The sequence below is a fragment of the Vespula pensylvanica genome, chromosome 1 (assembly GCF_014466175.1).
Source record: "Vespula pensylvanica isolate Volc-1 chromosome 1, ASM1446617v1, whole genome shotgun sequence".
Classification (NCBI taxonomy): Eukaryota; Metazoa; Arthropoda; class Insecta; order Hymenoptera; family Vespidae; genus Vespula; species Vespula pensylvanica.
Genome location: NC_057685.1, coordinates 19478931 through 19501737, shown reverse-complemented (window position 1 = coordinate 19501737; position 22807 = coordinate 19478931). Strand labels below are relative to the sequence as shown.

The following is a 22807-nucleotide window of genomic DNA, read 5'->3' as shown; positions in this document are numbered from 1 at the left end:
AATAAATACTCACGTTCAATTGTATGATGATTTTGTTGTAGGCCCAGTGCCAACGTTGCCGCGGTGTCATTTTTATCTCCGGTCGTTCCTTAAGTTGCGTTGGGACGGGCACGGCACCGACCATCTCCAAGAGTTCCTCGTCGGGCGGTGGTTCCGGTGGACTTCGCGGCGGTGTATCCATTTGCACGCTCTCCTCCAACGACGCTTGCTTCGTTATACTCCCTAGAATAGGATGAGCCTTCTATAGGCATCTTTCTCGTACCCCGATAGATCGTATGCGGACGGGAATAATCTATTCTAGGATACCAACCGCGTGGACTGTCGGTGTGCGACAACGGTGGAGACGTCTTGTACGCATCGAGCAGCGAGTTCTCTCGAGAGCTACGAATCATCGCTTCCTCTCCGCGTTCGTACCTACGATTCAAATTCGCAACGATTAACGACGGACCGATAGTCGGGTCAAAGGACGAACGAACGAACGCACGATATTTACCTGTCGAGAGTTTCGTCCCTCATTTTGTACTCCCCGTTGACCTGGTTGCTCAACGTAATCTCGCTCTCGTCAATCGTTTCCTGATCCTTGAAGTAACCTCTCTGATAACCCTCGGCTCTTGATATTGGCTCAGGAGCGGTGAAATTTTGCGCGTAACCGGTCCCTCTGCTCTGATACGAATCGGTCCTTGTCAGAGGCGGTTTGAAGGCTTCCTGCGTGGCGGAAGAGACGGATTCCTTTCTGATAGACTGAGCATAGGATCCTCTTCTACTGTAGGACTCTTCGGGGAAATGATCGGAGGCGTAAGAGTCGCCTCTCGTGAGTTTGGGTTTCTGGGAATGCGTACTCGAGTGTTGACTGAGCTGACTCTGATGGGACAGTTGAGAATCCTTTCTCTGGGGCTCCGTTGGAATGATTTCGGGATAATCCTCGTCCTCGATCGCTTCTTCCTGATACGATTCCGTTCGAGCCAATCGTTTGCCATTTATCGCGCCAGAGGTAGAATGAACCGTCGCTGTAACCGTGATGATGCTGCTACTGCCGACGTGATTATCCATACTCGCGACGTGATTTACCATGCTCGTAAGTGGCTGCGTCGTACTCTGGGGCGAATCGACCAGAGTGGTCGCGGCAGGACTAGAGTCACCCGCGGTCGAGTACTCGCTGTAAGCTTTCCTAGGTTGACTACTCTCGACCGAACTCACGGCCGTTTCGAAGGAATCCTTTAATTCGTCGTCCCTCGATTCCAGCGAGTCCGTGTTTTGTTGCAAAAGCGGACTGGGCTCGCGCTTACCGAGCTTCTTCCTCCTAGACGCACCTATCTGCGAAACCTGCTCGTTTTCCTGATTGTACAAATATTCCGACTCGCTAGACGGATAACCGTTGGTTTTTGTCTGACCCTTCGGCGTGGTAACGGATACTTCCGGCACTTCGCTCTGTCTCCTTTCCGCGACAGCGGCCGAACTTCCTTTATAACGTTCCTCGTAAGAGTCGTGATAAGATTCCTGATAGGATTCTTGATAGGATTCTGGATAAGCAGATTCGTCGTATTGCTCCTCCTGATAATTTTCATATTGATTTTGATAATCGTTTTGATACGTCGTCGGTACGGTCTCCTCTTTGGTATAAGGAACGTCGTAATTCGTATAATCGTCTTGCTGTTGCTTAATATAAGCATCCTGATAATTATCTTGAGTCGTAACAGGCACTTCATTGTACGTATTATCTTGATAGGTGTTTTGATAATCGGTAGACGTACTGATATTGTACTCGGAATCGTATTGCTGATATTGATTGTAAGCATTCGACACGTTATTCTGGTCGTAGACGCTCGACGGAACGTAATCGTCGTACTGTTTCTGATAGGTTTCCTCCTGATTATAGGTCTCTTGATATTGGACGTTGTTCCGATCATAATTCTCGACTTGATAATTATTGTCGATTATCATGTCCTGGCCCTTGTCGTACTGATCGTTCGAGATATTCGTATACTGATCGTTAGGTAAAACGGTGTATTGGTCGTTCGCTTGGCTCGCGTTAGGATAAGTCGTTTCCTCGTACGTTTTCTGATAAATATCTACGTTCTTGTCTTGCACGTACGATTGCCGATACTCGTCCTTGTACGAGTTTTGCACGTAGGATCGATCGTAGGCGTCTTGCGTCTGCGAATCTTGCTGATACGCGTACGGATCGTCGAGCTGGCCCCCGTAAGTGCTGGCGTATTGATTGTCCTGGCTCATGTCGGTATACCGATTCTTGCCAGAAATGTGCGCCTGATCGAGAGAATCCTGGTGCGTAGCGTACAGGTTCGCGGAGTGAGAGTTGTCTTGCGGCAAATTATCCTGACTGCGATAAGCGTAATTATAGTCCTCGTTGTAGTCAGACTTGTAGTAGCTCTCCTCGGAGGGCGTTCTAGTCTTTGGCAGTTGTCTGCTCGGCGTAGCAGGTAGAGAGGCGAGTTTACGGCCAACGACGACGTTGCTCGGTTTGGTCGGTGTCGGAGGTAGCTTCTTGCCGGTTCCTTCCTGGCGAGACATTGGACGTTGCTGCGGCTGCAGCGCTTTTCTACGACGATCGTGACCGCTGTCGCAAAGAGAAGAAGAAGAAGAAGAAGAAGAAGAAGAGTTAAAGCATTTGGACGACGTTAGCGCGAAGCAACGCTAGCCCCTTAGCCTCTCCCGCAAGTACCTGTAATCCAGTTCCTCCGAGTCGTAGCTACGTTGCCTGATGACCGTCGGCCTGTAATCGGGTCGATGAATACCGATACTCGACGCAGGCCTTTGCGGAAGCGTTTTCCTATTTCGTTTGTTCTCGTAGTAAGTGCTCGTGCCCGAATACCACTTCCCTCCGCTGTCCCATTGTCTGTCCTCGTCGTCCTGACCATACCTGAAACGACGAGGAACGTATAAGAAGAGGAAAAGGACGGAGAATTTATTTATCGCGGGATAACGACAACGACTCACCTTTCGTCTTGATACACGTATCCCGTTATAGTGTCGTAGTACTCGTTATACCTGATGTCCGTTTGACATTCCGGATAAGTGGCGTTCATCTTGCTCGTTCTACCGTCGCTGCTGTAGCCATCGGTGAAGTACGAATGCTCGTCGTAGAGGGTCATCTGTCTTTCCAAGGACGGCCGTCTCTGAGGACCTGCATAGGTCAGAGTAATACGATTTTAACGAAAGAGTCATTGCTTCGTTCTTCGTCCTTCGACGATTCGATTCGATTCGATCCGTTTACCTCTTCTTCGCGACGTGGTCGTCGTCGAAATTGGGTAGTACTCGGTGTCGCTGTAGATCCTCGTGTCGTCGAGCCGCGTACCGTGATAGTCGTAGCCCTCGCTGTACCAACCATCTTGACTGAAATTACGTATCGACACTTGAAATTCCGAAGTTTTCGTAGAGGGGATAGACTCGCGAATACGAACGATAGATAGGTAAGTAAATCGTGATGGATGGATGTCGAAAAGGACGTGGCGTGATCTAGGCGCGCTTCCGCGGTACGTGCATGCAAATTCCTTCGGTCCGGCTTTTACTTTTGCTTTTTTCTTTTTTAATTCTTTTTACGTAAGAGGAAACGTTGAGGTGCGCCGAGCCATACGACAAAAGCAAAATAAACGATCGCAGGTGCGGACTAATCGAGTCTACGAGGCACGCTTGGTGTATGAGTCGTGGTAATGAGCCGTGGTGAGAAACGAGGTGAGTGTTATTCGACGCGAGCCCGTTCGATTTCGACTCTTAGACGACGACGACGATGGTGTGTGAGAGACTGCATGACTCCGAGGGATCTCTAATATTCTCACGAGTCTTTTTCAGACTTTATACGTTTCGTACCTGTCCTCGTAATCCCATGTGTGCTTCCGTCGTCTGAATCAGGAAAAGAAATAATAGACGATATTTTTTTAAACACGCACATATGTATATTCTTAACTCCAAATCTGTAGTGTAGCATAAAGAAAGCGTAGAGATCGATCGATATTCCGATCCATAACGTATTCTGCGAATTTTCGTTCGTTACTTTCCACGATAAATTGATACGCTTAAATACCTGTATTCTTTGTAATGTCTCGGTCTACTATTATAGAAGAGTGGCTCGGAACATTCCGAAGAATGCTGTACGGAGTATCGCTGAGGCAGACATTCCTCGGGATACGGCTCGTCGTATCTCGGACTATGACTTTGACTGCCATAACCACCGCCGTAACTACCGCCGCTGGCTAATCGTCCACCGACCGTCGTTGGAATCTGCCAAGAAATATTATACTCGATTATTTATACGCACAAATTATGCAGCACGTCGTAAAGTCGGCGCAACGTCGAAAGAACATCGTCGTTGCGAACGATTTAAAGGACCGAGGCTGGTTTTACCGACTTCTAAGTCGTATGGGATCAATCGGATCGATGGCTACCTGATGATCGTCCCTCTCGTAACTGTTTTCCCTGGAGGTTTCGAGAGACCTCTGAGGAGTAGCCAATTGATTCGCCGCGCTACGGAACTGCGAGGCCGAGCTGTTCGCCCCTTGTCCTCCAACTGGATAATTCAGGTCCGACGTGTAGTCGGAATCCTCCGAATAACCGGCTGAAAGCGAAACAAACGTGATTCAACGGATTCGAGCCGATCGAATCGACGTTCTCGTGTACCTTCGAACGCTCAACGAGACGCGCGTGCTCGATAAAGGTGTCACCCTGTCGCTAGGACCGTTACCTCTTTTCGTGTTTCGCGTATCGCCGCTTTAAAAGAGCTTGCGTACTGCCCTTTCGTTAGAGTCGTTAAAGCGAGCGCGCGTTCGCCCGTAAAGTACCGCGAATCCCTTCCCTCGGATACTCGGATCGAATCGTGGCAAGAACAGCGAGAACAAACGGCGCGTTGTATGCGAAGAGCGACGCTAATTGCTCGTTCGAGAAAACGCGGATTGGACGTCGAGGTTGGCCGTCGGATTGATGCCCATTAGCGTCGTAAAAATATGAGGCTATTGGATTTTCGTTAAATCAATAATTAGAACAAACTCCATCGTAATTTCGTGCTCCCCTTGCTTCCTAAACGAATCACGAGTGTAATTAGAACTTTGTCGGTGATGCAGTTGGCCGCAATAATTTTGCAACTTTCCGCAAGCGAAATTGGTCGATATTAAACGAGTCCGAAGAGAAGCGAAGCCGTGCACGGGAAGTAGATACGCATAACCGAAGATTCGCAAAGGAACGGGAGTCCGTTTCTTTCGTCTCTCGGCGTAGCGCTCGGCTTTGATGATCGAAGGATGAGCGAACGACCGGACGCGAATACGTACGTACCACTTACTCACGTACGTACGACGATCGCGTCGCGTTCAAGAAAGGCGCCAAGGAAAGCGTTGGCTGACGAACGGATAAATGGAAGAAACGTTAATCGGAACGGTAATGATCGAGACGAACGCTTCGCTCCTCTACCATCGGCTTTCTTCTCTTTTAACGGAAAGAACGAAAGACGCATCGACTGGTAAGTTACCGACGACTCCGAACGCGTTCCATGGTCGATAACTCGCTTCCATACTCGTTTACGACGGCCGTCGTATCGAGACTGGTCGAGAGCCAACACTGACTGCTGATAACGCACGTTATTGCGAAATGACGAATCGTTCGACAACGGCGAATTGATTTTTCGCGTTGGAAGTGCGTCGACGTAAAACTTTAACGAGACGTTCCCAGGCGGCGCGGGTTTTAAAAGTGAACTTGGAAAACGCGAGCCAACGACGACGATCGAGCGAGGCTTCGAGACGACCCGGGCGAAAAAAATCAAAGGATCGCGCTCCGGACGCGAAAGCGTTAAGTACGAGCCAATCGGTCGAGAAGAAAAAGGAACAAAGGGAAGAAGAAGAAGAAGAAGAAGAAGAAGAAGAAGAAGAAGAGAGAAGCGATTGATCGGGGCCAAGTCTCTCGTCGCAGAGAGCGATCGAATGGAATAGCAGTAGCTTAAAATGTAATCTTTGGATGGGAAATGGCGGGGAATACTTACAGTGGCCTATATTGTACAATATCTGTCGGCGCGCCTGTTCGGCCCGTGCTTCCTGGTCCATCATGTTGTTCAGCATCTCCAGTTTCCTCTGCAGATCGGCCGCTTCCGTGTTCTCCGGGTCTTTCGAAAAGATAGAGATCGGTTGGGGATACGTTTAATCGCGCGAGCCTCGATATCTAATTTCTTTAATCCGCACCGTCTTACGCATCGCGTACGACATACGTCCTCTATATAAGTACACATATGTATATAACGTACAACGAAAGGAAAAAAGTAAAGAAATCGATATTCACTACGCCTCTACCATAATCCGTATCTACTCTTCTAGATAATGAGCTAGCGATAGGAGGACCGTCGATCGATCCCCTTCTCGTCGCTCATCCACCGTTTTGTTTTCTCTTCGATCGATTTTTTCTTTCGTTATTAATTCATAGCAATTCGAGAAAGGTATCGCGATCGAAACTGGTCGTACAGATTGATCGAGATTACGATGATCTCGACGTCGAACTCGTGCGACGAAGTTGTTTTAAAATTCGAGATCAAAGAAAAGGGCAGACGCTCGTTCGAATCTCGTCTCTCGAGTTCGGACCTCGTTAACGCGACTCGTCGATTCGTGGAAATGGCACACACGTGATATACGTGTGCGCGACGACGGAAGAGAAAATGTCTATAGGATACGAGCAGAGCTCTAACGGCGTAGCTACGCGCTTCGGTCACGCGAAAGTTGCATTTGCCATTTCGACGTCGGTACTTTGATATAATTTGCGAGAGAAGCCACGGAATGGTGGACTGAAAACTTTTCAACCTGGCACATATATCGCGTATCGTAGTCGCGTATTGCGAGCAAAGCGTTCGGTTTGCCCTTCTCGTTTGCGAGACGATAAAGACGTGTACTTTTAAAAAGGAAGAGATAAACGGAATATCGAAACGTCCGCGCCGGAGAAATCGAAAAGTAATATCTCATTCCGCGGGCCGATCTAAAAAGCCAGATCGGAAAGAAGGAAAAGAACTCGGAGCGTTTTCGTCGTTCGACCCTGACCCACATATTTTGCATTCCGGCCCGAAGCGACTACTCCTTCCCGCGAATACACGTACCGTCGTCGTCTTTTCGTCTCGTTGTTCTCCCTGTGCGATTGCCCGTTTCTCTCTTCCCCTCTTTTCTTCTCTGTTACTCCCACGTACACGCTCGTATGCAATAAGGCAGAGAAGGAGAGAGAAAGTGCTTGTCCGCTGCCGGTGGTTGCTTCTAACTTTGGTTCGGATGCAATTAAAATAAGGAACTCCCTGCGGTCGTGCCTAAAAAGGGTCAAGCCCCCGGAGGAGAGAGCGAGTCGACGTCGACGTCTCCGTCTTCTTCTTCGTCGTCTTTCTCGATGTCGACGTCGTGACCGTCGTCTCGGAAGCAGAAAGACCGAGTAGTTCTTTTCTTTGAGCTTTCCCCCACTTTCCAGAGAGCCGACGAGAGTTTCAACCCTCCCACGACTCCGATGACCTCTCCAAAGCTCTCTCCGTCTCTCTCTCTCTCTCTCTCTCTCCCCCGTTTCTCCTCCGTTCGAGAATACTGACGTCTCTTTAAGGAGATAGGGAAACCTGCCGGCTGCACTCGAAGCGTCACGCACGCGCACGCTCGCTCGCTCGCTCTCACCCCTTCGACTCTTCTATTGTACACGACTCGGGGGAAAGAATATCGGTTGGTGCTTTTTCGCGCGAGCCCCTCTTTTTATTTTTTTCAGATTATTTTCTGAGCACTAACCTCGTTGGTCTTTCGACGCTCTCCGTTGCCATTCGACGATCGTTCGACCGATATAAATGCGATATATAAACGTTGCTCGCGTCGATAATGTAACATCTGCTCGTCGATATATTGAAAAACGTCGTTGCTAGTAACTGCGAGCTTGAGTGGAAGCCCGCTAGAACCCCAGTAGCGGCTCTTTTTTCGAACGTAGCCCGAGCGACCGAGCGTGTGAGAGAGAGAGAGAGAGAGGCCGTCTCTTTCTACGAGAGACGACGAGATTCCTCCGTCCAAGTTTCCTGCGGTTTTCCCCTTTTTCTTTGTCTCTTTGCCGTTATCCACCTAGCCCGGGGCGAATTTTATCCGAGGTTCAATTTTTGCGATCCGCGAATGACACAACGAGACGCGTCTTTCTGAGCGAGTGTCGTCATTTATTTCTTCGCTTTTTCGGACAGACTCTTTCTACTTCTTCGTGCTGCCCGAACCGAAACGGATGCTAAAAATAAGAAAATTCTTGCATTTCTTTTTTCTACCTTTCGTAAAAAAAAAGCGATCAATTTTATCGGAAACGACCAACGACGAAAAGGAAACGTTTATCTCGAGAAACGCCGACGCGAAGACTTTTGATTCTCCCGCGAGTCGATCCTGTTACAAGAACGTTCCGTTTCGCGTAAGAATTTTTCTCTCTTTCGACGCGGCCTCGTCGGACGAGGAACCGAGAGATTCTCGCGGGAGATTGGTCAAGGAACGAAATAAATTTCTGACAACGGAGAACGCTGTACCACCTTCTTCGTGTAGTCGTTTTCGTGGAATTATACATCCGCTTATTTCGATGAGAGAAATGATTGAATCAAAGCGATATACTATATATTTTATAGTACACGTACGTCGTTTGCACGCGTGGGCGATTAACTGGTTTCGTCTGTTTGATCGTTGCTCCTCCCTCTCCCTTTCTCTCTCTCTCTCTCTGCTCTTCGAAGAACGAAGATCTTGGTATTTTGAAAAAGCTCGAGGAGCCTTTATCTTCCCCTTTATCGAAACCTGACACCGATTTCGAACAAACGTTTTTCCTGCAATGAGATTAACCGGCCTCCGAAAAGGTTCGATCAACGTGTACGACCATTCGCTAGATTTCGTTTTAATCGTTCGTTTGTTAACTTTACTGTTTCTCCAATGTCTTCTTGGTGCGTAAGATAAATACACAAGTGAACGGATAAATAAAAAAGAAAATACAAATAGAAATACACACTCCACAATGCGTTCCGCATGCTTGAAAAGTGAAACGAACGATCTACTAACGTAAGTACTATCCCCATTCGTTCGCCGACAAAGGAAAAAAAATCATCGACGTTCGTCGACGTCGGTGCGATCCATTCGAGCAAACGATATTCGCGAAAGACATTTTTTTACCGCGACGATTTAACGGATCACACATCATTGGCGCGCTACTATCGGTCTTCGACGACGGGATCCGATTGAAAAGCAAAGTCGTATACGAAAGAAAAGAAGACGAGAAGGAGAAGAGGCTGATAGAAGGGCGATAGTGGTGGGGCTGACGGGGGTGGGGGTTGGGGGGACGACTACGGACGATTGGACAGTTAAATTACAGTGTCGCAGCCATAGCTCGGTTGTATGTATATCCGCAGGTACCCTCTCGCATCATTGCAACGCGATATCATTGTCATTAGTCTCGGAATAAAGAAAAACAAAAAATCGCTCGTTTAATCGCGGCGAAAAAGCCCATCCCCTCTTGTGCTATCGCCGCGCCACTGCGTACACGTGCGATGATGTGCTGCGAAAGTGAATACGTGCTCTTTGAAAAGGAAAGATATGCTTGAAGAGAGATAGAAAAATAGAAGAGAGAGGAGACAGTGGGCGAGGACGGAACGAAAGAAGCTCCAAGAATTTCGTCCTCGATCGTAACGAATTAATATCGGCCAATCGAACGAGTAGGAGAGTAGCGATGAAGGTTGTCGTTAACGAGGAAACGGAGATGAACGACGTATTTGGACATTCGACAAGAAAGGTGGAAGACAGCGAGTTCGTCGCGTAAACTCGGAGAAAAAGCAACGCGTACGCGTATCTTCGCGCGCGATAAAAGAGATACCGGATAACGCGGTTCTCCGCGCGACGAGAAAAATCCTCCATAAGCGGCGCTTCGTCACCGCTTCCAACGTTTCTTTCATTTTACCTCGATACTCTTAGCAAACCTGATCGTCGGCGCATCGACGCTTCCTCTCCGTCTCTTTTATGGACGAAACGCGACAAAAGTCTCTCGACGAAGCTTACGCGCTTGCTTACGGTCGAGCACATCGAAAGGTTAAACGTCTCACCTTCCAGGATCGATTTACAAACGATCGACGCGTTCTTTTTTCCTCTAAATATATCAAACTAAAGATAACGAAAAGCGGAATTCCTAGAAGAGGTGCCGTGCTCTCGTGACAATACAAAACCTTCTTGTTTTTCTCTTTCCTCTGTGTACGTGTGTGTATTTGTGTATGTTTCTTTCGCGTATTACGTCGACGATCGATCGATTCGACGAAAGGAGAAGACGTACGAGGAGAATATCGTTTTAATCGTGGTAAATACATCGCGAAGGACCGAAAGGAATTTCCTTAGCGCGACTTTACGCTTTACGTTGCCTCATACCGTCGCGAAACACGCACGAGTCGACCCGTAAGAGATCGAACGATTAACTCAACGGAGAAAAGGAGGAAAGCGAAAGAAAGAGAGGCGGAAAGCTTGGAACAAAGGACTCGAGTCGATTAAGTTCAAAGCCATTTTCTTAATTACCGTGGAACGACAAATCTCGGGCCTATTATCTAAAAGTAATCTTTCGTCGAACCGAGATCGATCGTCGTCGTTCACGAGCTTTCCTATTGCATCGTCTCAAATACACGCGCAAAGAGAAAGAAGTGATAAAAGAAAGAGAAACGAAAACCGACATGTAAAGACTATGGTGCAGTGGCTGACGAGCAAGAAGAGGGTTATTATCGCTAATTACGTACAAACGACGCGGATACTCTCGTGGATCGTGAAAGCGCGTCTCGTTTCGATCGTTTCGTTAAATTTCCTTTGCGTTGGCATGTCTTGGGCAAGAGCGAAATAACGTGATACGCTCGACGATCCGCGCGCGAGTCCTCGACGCAAATTCACGAAGAACGAAGCATCCGCTGAACGACGAAAGAAAAACGTGAGGTGCGAAGTGGCGCACGGCGTTCCCGCGTTCGACGGGAATCCCAAAAACCAAAAATCGGGAGGAGATCCTATTGATCAAGGTCAATGCGGATTTTGACGAGGGTACCTGAGCCACACATGGGCCGAGCTGCTCGCAACTGCATTGCCGTTTCGCTCGTTAGCAGGGCTTTCCATCCGGTTCGTCGATCGCTCTTTCCTGATTGGTCAGACACTGATCAGACGGTACGATCGGACGTTTCTTATCCGTTTAACGATCGTGTTTTTCTTTTCTTTTCTTTCTTTTCTTTTCTTTTCTGCGTCTACGTGCGCGTCCGTAAATGTACGAGTATATGTGTGTTTTCGCGCCGACGCGGTTGCCAAAAGTGTTTTGCGGGATTGATTTAAAGATGTTCGCCGATCTCGCAGAGAGCGAACTGCTTTGGCTCGGATTAAAGCTCGAACAAACGGTGCCGCTTCGGCAATGCGTTTTCTTCCTCGCGAATAGAGATCGGTCGATCTGGTCGCATTAACGAGACGAACGAGTCGATACGTCACGCCCTCTCCCCCTTGCCCCGTCGATGGCAGCCCGCGATAGTATCTCCAAAGTTTTCTTCTCCATCGCCTCTCTTTGCCGTACTACTTCGCACGTCCGTCTCCTCTCTTGCGTATGTACATCGGGACGAGAGATGGTCGAGTCGAGGTCCGTCGAGGCCAGTCAGTAGTTTCGTGATAAAAGACCTTATCCGAGACGAATGGAGACGAACAAGAGAGAAAGAGCTCCGTACGAATTTTCTGATTTAGCGAACGGTGATTTATGCGTAAAGCCGTCGGAGTAAGATCTTTCTTCTTGTCGCGGTGCTCAGGGATAGCCATGAAAATAAACCGTTCCCGTGTCGACGTAATGCTATGCAGTCCGATAAATCTGACTTATATTTATGAATCCATCGAGGTGTCTTCAAAAATACCGGCTCACCGTTCTACGAGCGTCATAAATCTTTTCCACGTGTACCCACGAAGATATTGATTCTTTCGGAGCACATTGCCTTCCGATGGATATTATAGGTACCGACCCAAAACGTTATTTTTATATCGCGAAAGTGATTGCGAGCGTAAAAGATACATTATGCGTCGGACGAGTGTCAAGGTCTTAAAACATAATTTAAGAGGTATCTGTGTTCTATTTACGCGTCGCCCTAAAAAAATTCAATGAAAGATAAACCGGGAGAAGAAAGAGAGCGCTCGATGAAAATCCATTAAACGCAGGCATGTCGGCGCGGATGGAAAAACCGGAAGTATACGTGGAATAAAAGTACACGCGGTTGCGAGAGAAGGACGGGAGCTCGAGGAACGAGGAAGGAGGAGGAGGAAGGGGAGGAAACGGGAGAAAGACAAAGGTGGAAAAGGAAAAAGAGAACGAGAAAGAGAACGTGTGGACGAGGGAGACGTCGGAAAGAAAGGGAAAGGAAGGGAATGCGAGGGGGTAGAGGGATGGGTAGAGCGATGCAGCCTGCACCTAGGTTTATTATAAACGGCCTCCTTTTTTCCCTCATTTCGCAACACGGTCAAGTGGAGCATCGCGTGATACAAAATAATTTGCACCGTTGCTTTAAAAGGAACTCGCGTAAGACTTTGCGCACGATTTAAATATAAGGGAATCGAGAAAAATCGTCCGCGATAAAGGGCAATTTTCGCGTCAACGCGTTCGGCTAATCGGTCCGTGCTTTAAACGGCTTCGTCCCATCCTGCCCCGTTCCGCGCCTTCCCGTCCCCTCCCTTCCCCCTCCCGTCGACGTAGCCCGCGATCGATGCTCCGATATTTATTCCCGTTACTGTCCAGTTTACCGCCTCCCTCCGGATTTTTTGTTCGACGTCAATCCATGACGTTATCCCAAGAAAGAAAATTTTGTCCATTTTTATCACGAAATTATCGGAAACATGCTCGATTGTAACCGAGAAGCGAGAGGGTCGATAACATATCGATCGTCGTGTCGACGACCGGCCAGTAGGTAAAAGCCGACCGCGCTTCTTGGAAAGTACAACGTTTTCGAACCGAACGTTCTTTCCCGAAGATTCCATTTAGCAAAAGGAAAAAAACGCTCGTTCTTACCTCCGATCGATTTTGGAAAATTAACGAGTATACATGTACGTGCGTCTGAAAATGTCGAGGCAGGCGCTAACGAAGGGTCTCGTCGTTTCGCGACCGCGTCTTCATTCGATTTCGATTGTCGGCTAAACGTTTTTTAAAATCCTTCGTTTAAACTGGCTGCCTTTGGAGCGGTTACGCGAGAGTTATTAACGATCGATATCGGAAGGGAAAACGATGAGTTCGCACATTTCGCCAGTTATACGCGATCGCTCATGAATAATGCATGTACAACGCGCTATAGGATACAACGCTAGAACGACGCGTCTCCCAGTCTCGAATAAACGCACGAAAAGCGTGTCGGTGGTATCATCGGATGTCTGCTTGAGAAAGAATCGCATCGTCCTTGAAAGGAAGAGGAAACCAAATTGAGAAACGAAGTGCTCTCTCTCTCTCTCTCTGGCTTGCTCGCGCACGCGCGCGCCTTTCGTGCGTGCTTCCAAATCGCAGAAACGCGCTATCCTCGTTTCGCCCGAATCCGGAAGCAAAACTTGGACCGAGGAAGCTTCGTCGGTTCTTCCTTTTTGTTCGTTCTCCCCCCTTCTGGATGCAGCGTTCGGTCGATTTCGACCAGTTTCCAAAGTACCAGACGTCGAAATAATTCTCGAAGCACGTAGCTACGCGGCATGCGGATGGTACATCGGCTTGGAATCTACGAACCACCGGCAGGCGTCGAGCCAAAAGCTCGACAAGTTTCTAGACGTACTCAATTAAAAGTTCGTCCCCGTGCAAGAGAAGTCGTGTTCTCTCCTCCCCCGGCTCTCGCACGATCGACTACCACGAACCCGTAACGCACGTTACTCCCTACTTTCCTAAAAATCCTCTTCGCTTCTTTCGAACGGTACTTATCGTCTTTCACCGACGGCTATTTCTATCGTCGCTTCGATTATAAAAATCTTCGAGGCTTACCGGCAGCCAATTTCGTTCGATCCTCTCGTAATCCACGACCTTTACCTCCCAAACTCGGACGGATCCATCCTTTTTTTCATTTTTTCAACATTTACGCTCTTTCGATTCCACTAGATTCGAGTCTGACGGTCGTGAAATTAAACGAATATACGTGTGTGTCAGCCGAGACTCTTTTTCTAACAGTAAGTCTCGCGTTGAACACTTTTGGCAACCGTATTTGGAAAGGTCGTTCGTCACGCGCGACTAATGAACTACATCGTTCGACTTTAAATTTTTCACGATGATCGTTTTGTTGCGTTTGAGAGTGTACGCGCGCGGGTGTATCTCGTGATAAAGAACTAGAAAATTATATACTGATATAAAAGCACGGTCGTATGTCCTTAGGTATAATCATCTTTTTCTATTTTTATAGAGCAATGATAAATACTCGACTCACCGAAAGGTAGCTCCAATCGACAGTCTATTAGAAGAGAGTGACCGGTCGGCTTTTTCGTGCCAACGATTTCGGCACCCCTCATTTCGAGCTCGGAATCCAAGCCGACCCACTGTCCAGAGCCCTCCTGAAAAATGAAGGTATAAAATGATATAAATCCAAGGTTCTATCGGACGACGACTACTTGGAAAAGAAAAAAAATTGTCGTTCTAAAAAAAGCTAAAAAGCGTTGTTACGTTCGTCCAGAAAGTGAGCGAGAAGATCTTGCGATAAGATTGCTAAACTGTACCTACTGGATTAAAGTAATTCCAAGGGCGATCGGACGAAAAAAAAAAGAAAAAAAAAAGGAAAAAAAAGAAAAGAAAACGATTCAACTTGTGCCACATTTATTTAACGCTATATTTTAATCGTGGAATATCGCGAAAGCTTTAATATTAAAGAGACTGCGGTAAATTCGTAATGCAGAGTAGCGAATAACCGTACTGTTTGCCTTACGTCGACTATAATTCATCGAGTCGATCAAATATACTCGAGAACGTCTTGTTGATTCACGATACTGTTTATCTTTCGTACGTACATGGATATCCGGATAGCTAATTTTGTTCGTACTAATTTTTCGACCATCTTTTAAACGAGTTTGCGCGGCGTACGACGAAAGAGTAAATAATTTAATGCACGTAGTAAATGGGGGGAGTCGTTGTTCCGAACGCATCGTAATTCATTCGCCAACGATCCCTCTTATTGCATTAGCATCGAGAGTCAACGCGTTTCGTGCCGGCTGTTCGCCAACTGCAATTATTAGATAGAAGCGTGAATATATAATAATTTATACGACTTCGTCGAAAGCGTTCTTCCCATTCGGCGTATAACAGTCTGGATGCGCTGCTTCCGTGTCGCCGGTAGCGTCGAGCGATAATGGGCGTAGCTATGAAAAATTCTTCTCTCGTTATTTCAACCGCTTAGAGTTTTTCTATCGGAAAGAATCGAGAGTAAAGAATAATCGAAGAGGTGCAAAAACCCGTTAGTACGTAAGTGCGCTGACTCGCGAACGACGAGCAGCGGTTAAAAAGCGATACTTTTTTATTTATAATATATATAATAACGAACTTGCACCTTGGAACGAGCTCGGTCCTCGATATTTTTGTCCCTCGAGTAATCGTGTGCGAGGAATTTCAGAGGAATTTGCGTCAGGGTCGCAAAATTATAATTCCATGCGTGGCATAAAGTGTTAAAGATCGATGTCCTTGAAAGAGCTCGAAGCGAGGAAATCGAGATCGGGTTGATCGAGGTTTTCGCTCCTTTTAAGAACCTGTTGTACCCTGTATTTCACCGTCAACGTCTGGAGAAAATATTTTCTCCGTTTTCTCGACTTACGACGGACGTAACACGCGATCGTACGTCGACGAGGGCACTCGACGTTCTAACGAATTCCTTTCAATTATTTCTGCCCCACTAATCCGATTCCATCGCGAAACTAGACTACGGCGTTCTCGTTAGAGAAACAGCGAATCGTAAAAACTGAAAACAGCCTCGTCGACGCTAAAAGCTCGAGTAAGGGTTAAGGCGCGAGTAACGATAATTAGGACGAATCAAAGGATTTTCTCTCGAAAGCGAATTTCCTTAGGGTCTAGTCGCCGTTTCGTTTCGTAACATTCTTGATAATTTCCAACGATCGATGCGACGAGAAGGAGAGAATAACGAGTCTCGAGATATACGGAGGTCGAGATTTTAAATACCTACAACCTCGTTATCGGAGATCATCCAGTTTCGTACCGAACCGCCGCGCCGCGCCAAGAAACGGATAAAGGAAAGGAGGATTATCTTTGGACCGACGGATCTTGCCTTTCCGCATTTCGCGTTTCGCACTTTGCGCATGGCAAAGATAAAGAAGAAACATCGAGAGAAAGAGAGAGAGAGAGAGAGAGAGAGAGAGCGCAACGTTCTTCCGTCGAAGATGCTAACGATCGAATTGCGAATTAAAGGACGTCATTCGGACGATCACAAGATCCAAATCGAGCGTACGCTACGCGCTTAGCAGTAATTGCTTCTTATCAGGATAACTTACGTTCCCTCTCCCGTTCTAATAATCGATAAATTAGCCACAATGGTTTTGGTTAGCCGCGACTCGGAAATACCGCGTCTCTCGTCGATCGATCGCTTTTGCAAAGTATTTCGATCAATTTCAACTTCTTTCTACCTTACGCGCAACGATAATTAAAGACGACTCGCTGTACTCGATCGAGGATGCTCGTCGATCCGCCCGAGTTGGAATTAATTCCAGCCTATTACAACCCTAGCAGGGGTAGGTGAATTGAGTTAGTGATATAGGTGTGACGTGTGGTCGCCCCCGTCTGATTTCAATCCGTCTCCATGCAACCGAGCCCAATTATCGTTTCGATCATACAAGAGAGGAATAAGAGTCTGAACGAATCGATGGAAGAAACGAAAGGGTAGAAAGCCAGAGAGAGAGAGAGAGAGAGAGAGAGAGAAAGAAGAAGAACGTTAACCACCCTCTTGTTCGATATGCATCGTAGTAAAATAAACGAAACGAAAGCAATTTGCATTCCTATCTCGCGCATCCAAATGTGCAATTTTTCCATGAATCTTAAAGCGAAATTAATTTTCTTGCGATCGCGTCCACAATAATTCTCTTTACCAATCAACGAATTAATTTCACGTTTCTAATCTATTTTGTTGAGAAATATGTATGCGATCGATTCGAGTGCATTTCGTTTCGACGTAAAAATTCTGCCGATCGATAGGAGACACATTTTAGCGGAACAAACGCGAAACGTCGATACTACCCGACCGAGTCACGAGGCGACACGATTATTAACGTCTCTATAAATCCCACCCCTTTCTTTCTCTCGCACGCGCGTTTTGACCCCTTTTCAAGATTTTTTTCAACAACCTCCTCGTCGTCGTCGGCGTGTGCTGGCTCGGCGTTCTCGCGCCATCTCATGAAATTGAACGAGGACAAAAAGAGAGAATTACGGTGTACGCGAAAACGTGTAGAGCGAGCAAACGAGGAAGAGAGAGAGAGAGAGAGAGAGAGAGATGGATATTCGCGAATGAGGCAAGACGCCTCCGCAATTAAGGGTCCGACAACACAATGATTCTCCGCCATAATCTCCGCAAATAATTACAAACGTCGCGTGGGGATTTGTCACGCGAGAAGAACGAACGCTATAACTATTTCCCATTACGTACGAGAGAGAATATGACGATAGAAGGAAGGAACCGTCGTTCTCGTAAAAGCGGCTACAATTTCCTATAGCTCTCGATCGAACGAGATCTCGTGGTCGTTCATCAATTTCTTGGGACAACGAAGCGACTCGACTCGATCCTCTACTGCAAAGATCACGCGTCAAGTCCCTCTTAAAAGGAGATAGCGATTATCTACGAAAGACTGCCTCGAATCTTTCGAGATATCGAAAGAAGGACACACCGAACGACGTACTTGCGGAATCATCGAAGCGATATTCGGTCTCCCGTTCCTTCCTTCATATTTCCACGGCGTTAGGAAGGCAAACGAACGATTTACTTCGAAGGAGACGCTAGAAGGGGAAGATAAAGAGTAGAACGGAAATGATAGGATCGATCGAAGAGTGCCATCCCGTCGAGCCGTTTCTTCATAGTCTTCGTGAGCCACGACTGGAATCGTCGATCAACGGAACGAAGAACTTCCCACCGAGTCTTGGAAATGATTCTCGATCGTAGTGGCTGCCATCGAAGACCTCCATCGTGGAGAAATATAAATCGATATCCGATGCATCCTCCATCTCCGTTACTCCAACTTACATTACGCAACGGTCCTTTTATTTTTGTTCCTCTTTCTTCGAACTTCAAAAATGGCAAGTTCTTTCTCGCTAAATCTCGATTCCTGTCTGATTAACGACGAGAGAGTGGGTGGCCTCTTTGGGCGTGCGGAAGAAAGGACGGCAGCCATTGAAAGACCACTCTCGAGTGAGCTTTAAGTCGGTAATGAAAATGCAAATTTAGGTAGGTAAGTCTCCTCGACGGTGTTAAAACGGCGAGAAGAAGATCGATCTCTCCCGTGCGCGCCGTTCAGAGCCTCTCTCTCTCTCTCTCTCTCTCTCTCGGTAATACTTTTATTCGTAAGGTAATGAAGTCTCTCGAGGGTAGGGGTGCGGAGCGGACGGAAATAATAATCGAAAACTTTTTCTCCGATCGGCATATTATATCTACTTTCGATAGTTAATTACCGGAGAAGGAATATTAGGTCGGCAGAAAGATTTTTGCGCGTGGCTTTGCTAAAAGAAATCAAAATTAATTCTATATACCTATATAGGATATAAAAGTGTGTTTGAAGGAAATTGGTAAAAAATTCTGTGATAACCGTAGCGCTTCTTTGACAAACGTCGTCTACCTTTTCGATAAAATGAAAAGCAACGAAGGATCGAGAGATACGGAATTGAAACGCGGAGAGGCAGGATTTTCATCCGCCGGGAGGAAGACGTTCTCCCGAAATCAAGGATATTCATCGTTGTGACGGCAAATTCAATTCAAGATCGCATGAGTGCGGCAAGCGTCATACCGTGGAACGTAGCGAAAATGTTGACGTTAGGGGTAAAGGAGATATCGCTAAAAGCTACGCCAAGGCGGCACCGTTAGGGATGGCTGCTTCTTTCCGTGTGCGTCCGCACACGTAAACTTTGGAAGAGAGGAGATACACCGACCCATGTTGCCGATGCCGTTCGTTTATAGCGTTACTCCGACGTTATACCCCTCTCGAGTTTCTCGAGTTTCTTGACATATCACAGTCAGCGCATTTCTAATGCGAATCGAACCGCTCGTACGGAGATCTCTCGCTCTTCGGTCGGCTCTATGAATATTTTAAGCCAGACCTGACCCAGATTGTCCTCGCAACAGGAAAAGCTACCTGATCTCGTTCCGTTTTCTCGCACGTTCTATCTTTCCTTCTTTTTTTTATACATCGCTTAATCAATCTCTCTACCGCACCCTCTTCATCGCTTTTACTATACTTTATCCGTTATATTTTCAACTTTTGCTCGAACCTCCCACTGGTCACTCCGCTTCTCCTAGCCCACCTATTTCTTTTCCTTTTTATCTCTATCTCTCGTTCTCCTTCCGCTTACGTCTCGATGTCGACGCGCCAGACTCGTCGATCGATCGTCTAGAAGCGCGAAAGAATGGCTCGTCTCGTGATTCATCGTTTTTCTCTCCCCCCCCCCCTCTCCCCTCCCCCCCCTCTCTCTCTCTGTAGCAATCGTTCGTGGTCACGATCGCGTCGTTTAAAGTGCAAACGCGAATAAAAGGCAAGCCAAAAGAGAAGAAGCAAGTTACGATCGTCGAAAAGTAATTTGTCGCAAGAATGCCGGAAAGAGGTGTCGCGTTGTAGGAAATGTTACGACGTAGGATCGTTCGATTTTAGGTCTCTTTTCGAACGATACGCGGAAGAAATGCGATATCGTTCAAGTCCTCTATCAAGGTCGTTGCCACAAGATCGGATGGCCGTTCGCGTGTGCGCACGCAAAATAATGCCGTCGTAAAAGCACGTCGACTACGTCGCCTTGGCTTCCCCGACCGTTTCATTGAGCGCTTCGAGTTGGCCGCGCGCCAGGTGACGTCACGAACAGAAAAACTGGGGGGATTGTTGCTAGTGATGGCGATGGAACCAAGGTGGATATCGCGAACGAAGGCAGTCGCGGCGATGCTGCTTCCATTCTTTTCGAATCAGGAATTCAGTACCGCGGGTTTGAAAACGTTGCTCGTCCTTTTGTCTCGTCATGGAATTTCCTCGATACTCGCTCGAACTCGAGACGAAAAGAATTAAAAGGGACGTCCCACCGGATAATCTTCATACTTCGATAAAGCAAACATCCGCGATATCTATGACTATGGTATTTTCGAACGGACGTATAGAAAGATTAGGTTAAATCCAGGCGAGAGGCTACTCTCGGACGCGCTGAGGGAGGACGGAACGGTTAAAGGGTGAGACGAGTATTCGAGTGTGTGTAAAAGGAAGGGTCGTCTCTCGGACGTGACTGAATTACACCCCTATCCGAGGTAAGGCCACCCTCTAATTTAATTTGTACGACCCTCCGTCGAAAGATAAGATGTACTTGGTGCAATTCGTGCGGAAAAAAGTGCGCTACCACCCACCCCCACCGCCTCCTCTCTCTCTCTTTTTTCTAGCCTTCGCGCCGATGAAAAGATCCTCCGTTGATCCTTCCTTTCCGATCGAACCGGACCGGGCCTACGTAATACGTTTATGACGATCTCACGACATTCTTTCGCGAATATCTCCGGCAAAGGCGCTACGCTGTTCTCATAATTTTCAAACTCCTTTGCGAATCAATTGGATCAGCAGGCAGTCTCTTTTGTCGATAGATTTTGTCGGTGCAGTCAAACGCATCTTCTTTCGTCCGAAAGAAAGAATATGGAAGGATACTCGAGTCGAAATCCTTTTCAGGGATCTTCGCAGTTCGCGATGGTTCAAGGACCTTCGGAATAGCGAGAAAGAGAAAAAGGAGAAAAATAGACTTTGGTCCCGTCGTTTCATCTCTTTGAGAAAGTCTCTTACAAGTCTCGGATAAATATCCAAACGTTTCTATTTTCGATATTAAAAACTGTGATCTCGAGTCCTCGGTATAGAACGATATTTCTTAAAGTTATTTTAAGGCCGTAATTGTAACAGGATTTAAAAGAGAAATTCGGTTAATATAAGCGGAAAAGCTTTTCTATCTTTAGACTTGGCTCGTTTTTTAATAAAGAGAAGTAGATGGAAACGTATGATATCATGGATAAAGTATAAGAAAGAAACGGTGAGGCCGCGGTAGCAAGTTTCATGTTACTTACGAATTTATGTATTCCTCCACCTTTTGTATCGGTCGTCTCTCTTCGTTCGAGCGTCGGAATCGTCAAACTTCTACGGAACGATATCGACTGTTCGAGGGACTTTTATTTGCGCTACCCTCTCTTTCCGGCAATGATATTTTATAAGCGAACCGAGCGGGGAAAAGTTAAGGGAGAAAAGTGGACGGACTTTTCTTTCCTTTTATTTTTCTTTTCCGTTAGGAACCGAACTATCGATGATATCGATCCGCAAGTTTTTTCTTTCAACGATCTACGATTGTTTTTATCCTCTATTTTTTCACGCTTCGTTCTTTCACGCGAGGAGAATATTTAAGATTAAAACGCCGAAGTGTTCCGTTTTGGTCTGCTATCGAAAGAGCAAGTCTCCACTTACTACGAATTGTAAATTTACAGAAGAATTTAATAGGGAAATATAGCGGCCGCGATCTGAACTATCGCAAATTTGTTCGCATAAATTATAAATCGCTTTTTGATCGTTTCGAAGAATCGCTAGATTGCTGATCAAGAGATTTTAAAGTTAATAATCGCGAAAGAGGAAAAGGAGAAGGAAGATATAAAAGTTTGATATTAACAAGAGCCGAAGCTAACTCGAGGATAGATTATGGACAGCCTTTAAGCTTGGGATTACCGAGATTCTTATGTTTCCGTCACGCGCCTGCAAATGCTCGCCGATGGTAAACGGATTAGGGCCGAGATGCGTTTCACGTTCGACTTACAGAACGCATTGTAAAATGAAAAGAGGGACGGAGAAAGAAAAGAAAATAAAGAAAGAGGGAGAGGGAGAGGGAGCGCGCGCAGGAAAGAGGGCGAATCGATGTCATTACGAAATTGTAGTCCGTGAAATATGATCGTCGCATTATCGAGAAGCATAAAATTCACAATGGACGAAAGACGGGTAAGCTTCTTCGAAATCGTGAAAGAAGGTCGAAAACGTCGTTAGGTCACCGATAACGACGTGCGTCCAAGACGGTTTGGAAAACTCGTGGAACGTTTAAACGATATGCTGCATCTAAAAAAAGAAAGAAGGAAAAAGAAAGAAAGAAAGAAAGAAAAGGAGCGAAAACCGCGTCGATTGAAAGAAGGAAAATGAGAGAAAGGTCGTAATAATTTTTGGATGAAAATTTGAAAAGAGAAGAATCTACGATGAGAGCATTATCGGCCGTCTTATCGAAACTCGTCGCTCGTAACGAATTGCGTTAAATCGCGTATGTGGCAGCGAATGTATGTAAATACTTGTCGGATCGTGAATCTCTCGAGTTTCGGAGTGTCGAAAGTTTCGTCGATAATTGGGAATGCCTGGACAATAGATCGACTTTGGAAAGATATAATCTAAAGGGCTACCGCGCGAGAGGTTCGAGGTAAAGAGCCGATAAAAAGACGATAGTCTTTCGTTCGTCTTTCGAGTACTTGCGCCGAACGTACTTACATCGTGTTTCCATCTTCTCTTCTAGTACTTTTCGGTACGTTTCGAGGAAATTTCAATTCATGGGGACGAAAGCAACACTTAGCCAAATTACTTTTGCAATCTCTCTCTCTCTCTCTCTCTCTCTCTCTCTCTCTCTCTCTCTCTCT

The 22807-nt window shown here is 46.7% G+C and overlaps 1 protein-coding gene across 2 annotated transcripts in view; it reads right to left on the bottom strand.

The window, feature by feature from the left end:
• Positions 1-22807, bottom strand: part of LOC122631512 — a 95380-nt gene that overhangs the window by 53280 nt on the left and 19293 nt on the right. For both annotated transcript variants that reach the window (XM_043817278.1, XM_043817287.1), the window contains exons 5-16: positions 14378-14501; positions 11017-11121; positions 5981-6100; positions 4401-4570; positions 4040-4236; positions 3826-3858; positions 3233-3351; positions 2956-3142; positions 2681-2878; positions 494-2575; positions 311-414; positions 14-222 (exon numbers count right to left, since the gene is read on the bottom strand). In XM_043817278.1, coding sequence (XP_043673213.1) covers positions 14-222; positions 311-414; positions 494-2575; positions 2681-2878; positions 2956-3142; positions 3233-3351; positions 3826-3858; positions 4040-4236; positions 4401-4570; positions 5981-6100; positions 11017-11121; positions 14378-14501 — 3648 coding nt within the window. The remainder of the gene's footprint in view (positions 1-13; positions 223-310; positions 415-493; positions 2576-2680; positions 2879-2955; positions 3143-3232; positions 3352-3825; positions 3859-4039; positions 4237-4400; positions 4571-5980; positions 6101-11016; positions 11122-14377; positions 14502-22807) is intronic.